The 13,099-nt window shown below is 40.0% G+C and overlaps 1 protein-coding gene across 1 annotated transcript in view; it reads right to left on the reverse strand.

Annotated features, from left to right (window-relative positions):
- Positions 1-11,653: 11,653 nt before the first annotated feature.
- LOC138834095 (spondin-1) overlaps positions 11,654-13,099 on the reverse strand; it is a 270,957-nt gene continuing 269,511 nt past the window's right edge. Inside the window, exon 16 of the mRNA XM_070032849.1 lies at positions 11,654-12,400. Within this exon, the coding sequence (XP_069888950.1) occupies positions 12,237-12,400 (164 nt within the window). The 3' untranslated portion in view covers positions 11,654-12,236. The remainder of the gene's footprint in view (positions 12,401-13,099) is intronic.

The following is a 13,099-nucleotide window of genomic DNA, read 5'->3' on the forward strand; positions in this document are numbered from 1 at the left end:
AATTGACAAAGGAAAAAAAAAGTAGAAACTATAGAAACTGTAATAGAACTTTTCCTTGCTAGTCTGGTCATGGTTATATTCACCTCTGGTCAGTTACATCCCTGCTCAAGAAACCTTCTCAGTAGAGTACAACAGGATGAGTCTTGGAAACCACTTTGAATAGCCTTTGCTAGATATTAACTGTTAAGCCAAGTATTAAGTATAAAACTTTTAATTGATAACTAGTATGACTGTGGAGGGCTTCTGATTTTGTTTTTAATTTTGTAGATTGTGTTTAAACAATTCAAAAGTATGTTCCTGACTTTGACATACTTAGTGGTATTGCACAGTTGTCACTTTATCCAATGTGTACAACAGTCCCATAAAGTTTATAAAGCATACCCTTGTATAGTTTCAGGTGCTAGAATTAAAACAGATCTATTATCACAAGATAATGCTTGTTTACTCATTTTATTTTAGTGGTTTTGTGAGGGATTGGCTACTGGAAAAAACTTATTTGAGAGTGGATCTATGCCCTTCCTCACCGTGTTGAGGATTTGAATCTAAAATTGGTCATTGAGCAGGTGAACTTGATGTGAGACATTCTGGTGTTCCTAGTGATGTTCTGAATGTTTCTTGAGGTCAGAATCTTAAACTTTTTCTCTCTGAAGTGTTTTTACAGAATCCCAACCATAGAGTAGAGGGGAAAGGAATATATAAATACATGCATACATACCCCTCTGATGACTGAAACAAAACAAACCATAGTATTTGAATGCTAATTAAAAAGTCAGTAATTTTATATTGTATTTCATTATGTATTGATTACATTAGTAAAGATTTATCTTTCAAGTCTTCTAGTAAAATTACTTCCAAGGAAGATAGCCAACTTCTCCTGTGACTTTGATAGCTTCCCAGCATTGTCACATGTCCTTGGCAGTACTAGTTGGGGAGTTTCTTACAGGTCATAGGTAACTTCCATGTATTCCTCTTGCCTCAATCTCTGGGTAGTGGGATTACAAGGCATGTACTGCTTTGTTTAGCACTCCGGTTCTTTTTTTATATAGTCTGTTTAAATCTTCATTATGTTCATGTATTTTGTTAACCAGCCCTTTTCAATTGATTCCTAATACCTCATCTGTTGTGTTAGGAATGAACTTTCCACCTATGCATCTAGGGTGGTAGTCTTTCACCTGGGGAAAATTCGATGAAATGATCGTTCAGAGAACTCTGTAGGGCTTAAGTCTCAAAAGTTCTGGTTGAGTAAGACCACTCTGAATGTTTGAACATGGTTGTAGATAGTAGCTTTAATGTCTCCTGGCCCTCTTAATTGTATATTTTGGATGTATCTGTTGGCCGATTTTTCTGAAGTTATGGGCCACCATGTTTCCCTGAATTTTCACATTTCTACTAAGTTTTAGTTGTGTGATGGACATTGTCTTCTTTATGTGGTTAAGGATCTAAATTGTGTCATCTTCATCTAAAGGTTTCTAGGCTTTCTTTTATGGTAGTTTGTTTGTGTATGTACAGTTCCATAGATACTTTCAGGTCTTGGTTTTTTGTTTTTTGGGTTTTTTTTGGTTGGTGTGGGGCCTGAACTCTGGGCCTGGGCGCTGTCCCTCAGCAATTCATCTCCAGGGTAGTGCTCTACCACTTGAGCCACAGTGTCACTTCTGGTTTTTTTCTGCTTATGTGGTGCTGAGGAATCCAATCCAGGGTATCATACATGCAAGGCAAGCACTCTACCACTGAGCCACCTTCCCAGCCCCTTTCAGGTCTTGTTTTTAAGCTTAATGTAATCTCAACCCATTATTCTTGGTATATTTTAGTTCTATTACTAAACTGTGGCCCTTTGGAGGACTCTTCTGAATTCCTGAGTGATCAATAGTACTCTATAGTTTGGCTTGTGGGAACTCAAAATGATTGAGTTTGAGGTCCACTGAGCTACAGGGAACTATTGTGTTCATAGCACCTAAGTCAGTTTGACCAACCTGTAGAGTGTGTGTGTGTGTGTGTGTGTGTGTGTGTGTGTGTGTGTGTGTGTGTGTGTGTGTGTGTGCGTGCGTGCGTGCGTGCGTGCGTGTGTGTGTGTGTGTGTGTGTGTGTATTTTTCCCCCTGGTTCCAAGGCTTGAACTCTGGGTCTTCTTGCTTGCTCATGACTGGTGTGTGTGTTTGTGTGTGTGTGTTGAACTCTGGGTCTTCTTGCTTGCTCATGACTGGTGTGTGTGTGTGTTGAACTCTGGGTCTTCTTGCTTGCTCATGACTGGTGTGTGTGTGTGTGTGTGTGTGTGTGTGTGTGTGTGTGTGTGTGTGTGTGTGTGTGTGTGTGTGTGTGTGTGTGTGTGTGTGTGTCTTCTTGCTTGCTCATGACTGGTGTGCGTGCGTGCGTGCGTGCGTGCGTGCGTGCGTGCGTGCGTGCGTGCGTGCGTGCGTGTGTGTGTGTGTGTGTGTGTGTGTATTTTTCCCCCTGGTTCCAAGGCTTGAACTCTGGGTCTTCTTGCTTGCTCATGACTGGTTAACTATTACTTGAGCCACAACTCCAGGTTAGCTTTCTGCTGGTTAATTTGAGATGGAGCCTCTAGAACTTTTCTTCTGGGCTGGCTTTTAACCAGTCTTCTAGATCTCAGCTTTCTAAATAGCATAACAGGCACAAGCCACCAGTGCCTATTTTTGGAGCCCTTTTTCTGTGAAGCCCTCCCTCTACCAGAACTTTTTTTTTTGGGTCAGTTGTGGGGCTTCAACTCAAGGCATATTGGCTGTCCTTGAGCTCTTTATGCTCAATTGCTAAATAGTATACTACCACTTTGAGCTACAATATCACTTTTGGTTTTATGGAAGAGAGTCTCATGGACTTTCCACCCGAGCTGGCTTTGAACCACCATCCTTAGATCTCAGCCTCTTTAGTAGTTATGATTACAAGCATGAGCTACCAACTCCTGGCTGAGAACTTTTACAACTTTTAGCTGATACAAGATTCCTAGCTCCAATATCTGCCTTCTCAGCTCATGGAAACATTTGTGTCCTGTTTGGAACTCTCCATCTCTTCTGTAATCTGGAATGTGTTTAAATAAAGCCAGGGCAATCTTAAGGACCTTATTTACTTCCCTTCCATTAAGGACTGTAGTTCACCATTCCCTGGTATACACAGTATCTATAAACAATATATTTAGTGGGTTTTTGTTTTTTGTTTTTTTTGGGGGTCCGGTTGTGGGGCCTGAACTCTGGGCCTGGGCACTGTCCCTTAGCTCTTCAGCTCAAGGCTAGCCCTTGAGCCACAGCGCCACTTCCAGCTTTTTTCTTTTTTCTTATGTGGTGCTGGGGAATCGAACCCAGGGCCTCAGGCATGCAAGGCAAGTACTCTACCACTGAGCCACCTTTCCAGCCCGTTTTTGTTTTTTGTTAAAGAAAGTTCGTCTTCAAATTCCTGGGCTCCAGTGATCCTGCCACCTCAGTCTATCAAGTAGATGGGACTTGAGGTTCATATCTCAGTACCCAGTTTAGTCCAGTTTTAAAATTTTCAGGTAGGGAGTAGATCTTGTTCATTAAGAGTGGCCTGTCTTGGGGGTTGTAAGTGTGGCTCAGTTGGTAGAGCACTAGCCAATGATGAAAGTGTCAGGTACTGAGTTCCAGTTCGATCTCTGGCCCCCCACCCCTCCCAAAATAGCGCCTCTTTCATGGCATAATAGTATTTGTTGGTTGGCTGTTATTGTTTATAATTGGAGATTGGCAATTTTTCTCTGTGAAGGGCCAGATAGTAAATATCTGTGGCTTTGCAGACTGTTTAATCTGTCCGACTCAGTCTACAATTTTAGCACACAAACAGCCACAAGCAGTATGTAAGTAAGTAGGTGAATGTGACTGTGTTCCCAGTAAAACTTTGTGTGTACACTGTCTTGTGTTCCATATCATTGTCACATATTATGAAATACTGATTTTCTTTTGCATGTGTTTCCCATTCCTTTAAAATTATAAAGCTTATTACACATAAAAATAGAAGTTGAGTAAGATTTGATCCTTAGGACATGGTTTGCCAAATTGGCTCTGATTTAGCATTTCAGGTTTCATTCTCAACTTTAGAATTTTTCTTTTTTGATGCTGGTTTGGGGCTTGAACTCAGGGGCTATCTCTGAGCTTTTTTGCTCAAGGCTAGCACTTTACCACTTGAGACACAGCTCTACTTCTGGCTTTTTGGTGGTTAATTGGAGATTAGAGTCTCATAGACTTTCCTGCCCTGGCTATCTTGAACCTGTATCCTCAGATCTCAGCCTTTTGAGAAGCTTGGATTATAAGCATGAGACACCAGCACCCAGCCCAACTTTAGGAGTTTTATGCTTATTTAAATGGAAACCCAATTTCCTGAATATATGGATAGAAATTTGTATTGTATGAGTTTGCTCCCTATATTGCTTGTTTTGAAATTTACAATATTTCAGAATTGGATCTTGTGCTTTAATCGATGTTAACTTAGATGATTTGTAAAATTTGGGATTTCAGAGTTTTATTATTTGGTCTTTTTTTAAAAATTAGTTGTTCAGAGGTTGCCGTTCATCTTGATCAGTGTCACCCTTCCATTGTTCTCCTTTTCCCCCTCCTATCCTTACCCTCAAGTTATGTAGTTTAATTTTTCCATAATGTACATTTAATATAATCACTGTATTTGCTTACCTTTCCTTTCTCAATTTATATGCCTCCCCTGTGTGTCCCCCACCCCCTGAATATGTTTTTTTTATTTTGCTAAACAGTTTCCTAGTTGTTCAGAGAAGTTACACCATTGGATTCCTCCCCTAAAGTATGCCATTCTTTAGTCAGTTTTTGTACATACTCATAAACCTCTGTATATGTTATCATGTATTTATATTTTAGATCCAACTTCTACATATGAGGGAAAATATGCATTGTTTGTCTCTCTTGAGTCTGACTTCACCTAACATAAATTTTTCTAGGTCCATCCATTTCTCTGTGAATTTGTTTTGATAGATGAGTAAAATTCCATTTTGTGTGTGTGTGTGTGTGTGTGTGTGTGTGTGTGTGTGTGTGTGTGTGTGTGTGTGTGTGTGTGTGTGTGTGTGTGTGTGTGTGTGTGTGTGTGTGTGTGTGTGTGTGCATGCATATGCCACATTTTCTTGATTCACTTACCTGGTGTAGGGTATCTGGACTGTTTCCATAACTTGGCTATTGTTTATAGTACAAGTGTTTTTATGTATGTTGACTTCTAGGTAGATGTTGAAGAGTGGTATTGCTGGATGGATCATAGTTAATTCTATGTTTAGTTTTTTGAGGAACTTCCAAACTGCCTTCCAGAGTGGTTGCATTCTGGAACATTCCCACCAACCTCTCATATTTGTTATTGTTTGTATTCTCAAAGATGGCCAGTCTTAACCAGGGGGAAAGAGAATCTCAATGTTGTTTTGATTTGTATTTCCTGTATGGTCTTAAGCAGTGACTTTAAAAAATTGATGTCTCAGGATTATATATATTTACAGTTTAGCCTACTCTCTTAACTTTTTGTCATCACTTGTTTTTATCTTTTAAGATTTCCCGTTGTCATAGTTTGATCCTGTTGAACAGATAATTGGCATATAAATAGTAGAAGATGATAATCAAATGATCATTTTCAAACTCATCACTTGGATTACTTGAGGTATTAATCTGTGACTCTTTCTAAAATTTTAGTTTTCCTTTAAGCAAACTTATCTTAAAAATACCTGACTGAGCAATTTGTGTAAGAAAACATTAAGTGTTTTGCAGGCATGGATCTGTTCCTGCTTTCTTATTACTTGGAGTTGGGTAGAGGAAGATCGAGTGTCACAAATGTGAGCGCTTTAACTTTCAAGGCACAGTGTATAGGAAACCTGTTGTCAGGACCAGCTGAAGTCTAAGAAAATCTGAATTACAAGTAGTGTTTTTGCTGGAACTGCACAGATTAGTAGGATTTGAGGTGAGAGGAGAAGAGAATATGAAGTGGAAAGACTGGGCAAAAGTACAATGGTGACAGAATATAAAGTATGTATTAGTGCATGCTAAAAAGATTCTAAGTACAGTGGGACAGATATGAACTGGTAGAATGGGATTGGGTTGTATATGTGGGATTTAAACAGGATGGCCATTTTGATGCAGAAAGTGGGAAATTGCCAGATCTAGTCTAGTGGTAGATAGTGTGAATGGCAGAAAAGTTGCAGATTTAAGAAAGGAGGTCAGAAAAAGAGGTTGTTTCAGTCATGCAATCTGTCCAATTATTATTATAAACTATATATGTAGTATGTACATATATATGCTATCATAGCATATATATGATACATATTACCACAGACCATAGGGGCAAAGCCTTCTTTCTTTGTATTTACTGCATTACCTATACTATCTGGCATATGCAGAAAATCCTTTGATGAATGATTTCAGAGTAAGGTGATCAAGGCTTTGAACTTCAGTAAGGAAGGGGGACTAGGACCAGGTTAGGTACCAAGTTATAAAGTCTGAAGCTCCAAATTTAGCAAATTAGAGGTGTATCTGAGAAATGTTTTAGACTTAAATATTGAGCTTGTGTGTACAGAAAGGTGGTGGTATTAGTAACTAAAATGAGCCCATGAGACTGTAGTGATAGAACTATATAATGTATATAACAGTTGGATATTTACATCTGAGACAGTGAGGAAGGGAGTCAAGCAGCATCATTAGAGCTCAGAAGGAGAGGCTGTGCTTGGACAGGCACATTTGTAATTAATTTTGAATTGGTAATTGAAGACGTAGAAGTGGGAAATACCCATTAGGAAGAGTGTCTGAGAGTAGTTCTTAGAGGAACACAAATATTTGGGGAGTAGATTAAGAGTCAGCAAACAGCCAAGAGAAGCAGCTAGAAACGAGTGCCAGAAGTCTGTAGTTCAAGGAAGCCAGTGGTCTTAGGCTGGTAATGCACTGAGTGTTGGACAACAGTGGTCACTTATAGGTTGGTGATGACTTCCTTATATTTCAGCTGTCTGATTGTGGAAACTATGTAAGACTGATAGGTGGTTTTCTGATATTGAGGAACAGGTATTTGACCTCAGAGATAAGGATAAAGGCAACCGAGACAAAGACCCACATGGCAGGAAACAAGAAAGGTATGATGGTATCAGTGTTACATTTTTTTTCTTCCTCTTTCTCTCTTTCTCTTTCCTTCTCTCTCTCTCTCATTTCTCCCCCTCCTCTCTCTGTCTCCTCTCTCCTCTCTCTCATCCTGGAGCTCAAACTCTGGGCTTGGGCACTGTCTCCTGAACTCCTTTTTTTTTTTTGGTTCTGGTCGTGGGGCCTGAACTCTGGGCCTGGGCGCTGTCCCTCAGCTCTTCAGCTCAAGGCTAGCGCTCTACCACTTGAGCCACAGCGCCACTGCCAGCTTTTTTCTTTTTGCTTATGTGGTGCTGAGGAATTGAACCCAGGGCCTCATGCATGCAAGGTAAGCACACTACAATTGAGCCACCTTCCCAGCCCCTCCTGAACTCCTTTTTGCTCAAGGCTAGTACTCTACCACAGTGCCACTTACAGCCTCTTCTGTGATTAACTGGAGATAAGAGTCTCATGGATTCTCCTGCCCTGGCTGTCTTTGAACCGTGATCCTCAGATCTCAGCCTCCTCAGTAGCTAGGATTGCAGGTGTGAGCCTCTGACGTCTGGTGAATGTTACTTTCTTTTGTGCTGGTACCAGGGCTTGAACTTGGCCTCACACTTGGTCACTGCTCATAGCTGGCACTCCACTTGAACCACACCAACAGTTCTGGCATTTTGCTTATTGGGAGTTTCTCAGACTTGTCCACCTGATCCAGCTAGGATTACACTCATGAGCAACTGCATCTGGAATGAGTTTTTGTCTGCTATGGGGGTAAGGAAGTAGAGGCTGTAAATATGGGATGTTTAGAGAAATATGATGGCAAAGTTGGTGTAATGGAGCAGTTATCTTGATTTGGAGGGTGGACCATTACGAGTACAAGCAAGCCAGTGCAAGGTGCTTAATCATTGGTTATATAGGCAATGCTGGTATGGAAGTAGGTTTTATCATCCTGGATTCTTAAAGCATCCAAGAGATTTGAAAATCAATACAAATGTTTCTAAGCACTTGCTCTCAGTTTCTGCATCTTCTTTGTGGAAGTTTTAAGCTGTAGGTTCTGTTTTGAGTGGTACTTGTGTGGTGGAGAAGGGAGCAGAGGATATTCATGTGTATCACAAGGGGCCCTTCTGACTTCCTAAGTAGACTGATAATTCCTGGTTAGGATCACCCAGCAGGAGTTGCATTCCAATAGTAGAAAAAACTAGAGACGTGAATTCCAAATGTAAAGGAGTCCTAGTCTTGAATGAGATGTTTGTACTTATGTCCTTGTTAGTACTTGGACGTTATTTGTGGTAATTGGAAATTGTTTAAGCATGTAACTGCTTAAAGTGAGGACTATTACCAATCAGTATGCTAAAGATGGTGGGAGTATTTAGAGCAATATAAGGAAATTTTAATACTATCTAATGTTAAGACATTATGAATGTTAAGTGAAAACAAATCACATTTTGCTCTGACATTATGTATAAGAATTATACAAATAAGTGTGATGGCATTTTCAGTAATAAGTGACCAAAGTGCAGCTCAAACCTACTTCAACACAAAGTGAACATTTACTAATTTATGAAGAAGTGAGGGAATTATGGAGTGGAGCTGGCTTTCAGTGAGTTCTAAGACAAGATGCTGTGAGGACTCGCTGTCAAGGTGAGAACTGGCCGAGCTGTGCAGGTGAGGTGAGAAGCCCTTTAGATGAGAAAGCTTGTCAGTCCTGAGGTTAGAAAAGGTAAAATGACTGGCCCCAGCATTCACAGGTACTCAGAGGTGTGGCAGTGGCTGGAACTGAGGTCCCCCAGGGTTAAATCAATAATGTCTGTGTTTCTACCCCATGGAGTATGTACTGCCTCTGAACCCACAGGGCTTCTAAATCAGGGTGCCTTTATTTAAATGTGACTACTGTATAGCTTTCAGTTTCGAAGGATTTAAATAGAACTAGTTTCACACTAATCAGCATTGCATTCAGTTGCTATTTATAATTTGTTATTGCAGCTCAATCATTTTCAGAAGGAATTTTCGTTCATTCTGCTTACATTGCGCAATATAAATACCAAAATAAAGCAGCCTTTTAAAATTACTAGCGCAAGATAGAGTAGTGGAAATGGCCCTCTTCCTTAGTTCTTCATTGTAATTAGTGATTAAACATTTTAGAGTTTAATTTCAATAACTGTTTATTTGTTTATATTTAAGCTACTTTGTAGCTGAACTCCTTGTAACAGAATTTCCACAGCAGGTCTCTTTTACTCTAGATCAGATTTCTGTTTTAAAATGATCTGGAGTTGTCTTTTTGCAGTTGAGTTTTCTGATATACATATGCTTATGTATGTATAGATCATGTAAATTTTGAGTCAAAGTTTGGTGTTTTATAGTCTCAGGCCTGCCTCATAATCATGATTCACCTGTATCTGCTTCCCAAGTGATGGGATTATAGATGCCCCATGCCCACCATTTTTGGTCCATATTGTATGAAATATGTAGGTTTATTTCCTAAGCTTCCAGAGAGTTGAAGCCATGTGAGAATGTGAAATATGCCCTTCCTAGAAGATATACATAAGCTTTGATTATGCCTAAAATTTGTTTAATCATAAGGTTCAAATGAAAAACAGCACAATTCTTTGTTTTTCAGTTCTGGGTCTAGAGAAGCCCAGGTTTTATTCTTATTTGCTACAGATTTCCTTTAAATGCACTGGCAAGATGACAGGTAAGTAACTGGCCCAATATCTGATTGGGAACTACATCTCTGAACTTTTACTGCTATCTTCAAAGGTGGGTACAAATTAGATTACAATGGTTTGGCATTGATAAAAAATATATACATTTATAAGCTGTTCTTTATATGGCAGTCTTTCATTATCTCAAGTGGAACTCCAAACAGATTGCATTTTTGTAGTAAAAAGTCTTTATTTCCAAAATGATTGGTTAGCCAGAAAGACAATAAACCACCTACCATAAGACTTTGGTAAGAAAGAGATTTGACACTTCAGAATTCCCCATTGCAAACAAAAAAAATAACACTCATCTGAGGAGAGTTATGTCACCCATTCTCAGACATTAACTTGTATTCTGGTTTTAAGCCTACTATATCAGGATTAAAAATGTACCCAATTTGAATGAGGATGAATATAGTCAAAGTAGTTTATTTGCATGTATGAAATATAACAATGAAACCTGTTGGCATTGTTTTAAGAAGTGGGAGGGAGGAAAAGGAGAGTGATGGGGTGAGTTTAATCATTTGGAAATTTAACAAACGAAACCCTTCTTGTACAAGTAATGTTCATTTTTTAAAAAAAGGTACCTGACTGGAACAAGTGAGAACATGAGACACTGAGAAGCCCAGAGTTATTTAGGAATAACCATCATTGATTTTTATGAGTTAAGAATGTTATGCATCAAGATAGCTTGCGTGATGTTACAAAACAGGCAGATCCTATATCAGATGATTTTTTTTTTGGTCAGTCTTGGGGCTTGAACTGTGGGTGTGGGTGCTGTCTGTGAGCTTCTTTGACTCAAGGTGAGCACTCTACCACTTGAGCCAACAGTGTCATTTCTGGCTTTTAAGTAGTTTCTCAGAGATAAGAGTCTCATGGAATTTCTTGCCCAGGCTGGCTTCGAACTGTGATCCTCAGATGTCAGCCTCCTGAGTCTCTAGGATTATGGGTGTGAGGCTTTGGTGCCCAGCCTGAACTGGAAATTTAAACCTCTTCTTATATTAATAATGTTGGAAAAAGCTCCAGGTAGCTAATAATGGCTCCTCTAAAATGTGAGAGCTGATTGAGATGGACAAAATGTATAAGACCCCCCACCCTCTGAACATTTAAATTAGTTTTTATTGAAATATATACAGGGCTATAGCAATATGTTGAAATACCTGATGGGTTTAATGCACTCTTTAGTCTAAGCATTGTATGCATCTTGCCCATGGTATACATATTTGGATTAAGCAGTAATAAAAAAAAAAAAGTCTGCAAAAGAAACTATAGTGTGAGCAAACCCTGCTGATGGTGTTACCACTGAGAAAAATGTTCTTTCACACCAACTGTTGGTAGTCAATCTCCCTGAATTTGGTGTGCTTTATGATTGTTTGGCAGGGGATACAAAAACTCATGGCCTTTTCTGGATATCCATGAGGCCCAGTGTGCTGGTGTGGAAGTCCACACAAAAGTATATTCTTTTATCTGAGTTTCTGAAATGCTTTTTCTGTCTACAATTTTATAGCTAAAAAATAATTTTTTTCTGGGGGGTACTTAAACTCAGGGCCTGGACACTGATTAGCATTCTACCACTCTGAGCCACAGTGCCACTTCTGATGGTTCATTGGAGGTAACAGTCTCATGGATTTTCCTGCCTGGGCAGGCTTTGAACTATAGTCTTCAGATTTCAGCCTCCTGAGTAGATAGGATTACAGGCAGGAGCCACAAGCACCTAGGCTTAAAAAGTAACTTTCATGTATATATATTTTTGTTGTGAGGGAATGACTTTGGGGCCGCTGGGTTGGCTTAGAAAATTTCTGCCTTGGCCTCTGTTCCAGTATGGCTGTATTAACAGGTTCATAAGCCTATCTTAGAATTATGGCACCAAAAAATAAAGCAACAGAAACAGAACTAGGGAAAAAACTTTTATCTTCAGTCCCCTTTAGCTCCAGTGTAAGAACTTACAGTGGAATAAGGCAGCTATCATTTTCTTCCTTTGGAGTGGTTGGAGGCAAGATAAATGTATTCAGAATTTTCAGAACTTATGACTGAGGAGACCTCATAAGAGAACAAAAGTTTTACTAAATGAAAAGTTTTCTGAAAGTGGATAGGCCAAAGAGGAGAAAAGGAAATCTGTTCTCTGTATCTGATGGGTGTGTTTCCTACTTGCTGCACCCAGACACAGAGACCTCTGTGTGGATGAGGCCAGAATCTGTCTTGCTTGGCTAGGTGGAGTCTCCACAGGGACAAGCTTCAGTTTACTACAAAGTGACGGACACTACTCACTGTTGTGCAGCTGAGGGCAAGGAAGCCTCACTTGGCCTCTAGCCACCAAGAAGTATTCAGACACGACGGCTCTGGTACCCACGAGACAAACCACACTGCAAAATGAAAACTAGTGGACACAATTTAAATCATCTTAAACAAGCAAACAGTCCAACCATTGGTGACTGTGGAATCTGGAAGAGCGCAGCCCTGGGGAATTTGGACCCTTGCTAACAGGGGTGGACATTGCATGCTCTGATCTCCTTCTTGTCTTTGCAGCTAGAAAACTGAGAGCTTTTGAACCTCTTCTTCACAGTCATGTAGCGTTCTTGAATCCCACCTCCACACAGTTTGGTGCATTCTGACCAGGCTGTCCATGGGCGCATCCTACAGCCTGAAAATACATGCGTTAAGGTTAGGATCAGCAGAATAGGAATGCTGAACTCTAGCAAAATTGTCACATTGTCTGGGCTTCTCCTCTGGGCCCATATGTAATGATGTACTGAAATAATTCATGGTCAGAGTCTGTTGGCTTATATGTAGTAGTAGACTGCCTCCCCCCCTCCCCTTAGTACTTGGCAGTTTTTTTGTCAAGGGCCAGTCTATTTCTCTGCATTTTAAAATTAGCTGTGGGTATTTATCGTTGCCACTGGAACATGAGCAGACACATGGTATGAGAAAACCTTAGTCCATTCCATAATTGTGTGTGTGATTTTGGATAGCCTACCAGAGGTAGTTGTGTGTTTCCGTTGAGAACCTGTTGTGTTTAGGTCTGTGCATTAGGTATCTGCCACACTATAGTCTCATGGAGAAGCTATACTTGGCATAGAGTTGGCCTTAAGGGATCCCTGCACTGGTTGGGGACCTGCAACTGATACATATATCTATAGATTTTGGTAATAAGGTTTTGAATTCAATCTAGTACTTACTAGGCAGATACTCTTGCCACTTGAGTCACCAGCCCATTTGTATTACTTGTATTTGAGATAGGGTCTCATTTGATGACTGTGATCCTCCTATTTGTGCTTCTGTGTAGCTGGGTACATGTCATGACAGAGACATGTCATTGTGGCCAGGCATTGGTGGAGATGGA

Source organism: Dipodomys merriami, unplaced genomic scaffold, assembly GCF_024711535.1.
Source record: "Dipodomys merriami isolate MVZ:Mamm:240054 unplaced genomic scaffold, mDipMer1.0.p SCAF_21, whole genome shotgun sequence".
Taxonomy (NCBI): Eukaryota; Metazoa; Chordata; class Mammalia; order Rodentia; family Heteromyidae; genus Dipodomys; species Dipodomys merriami.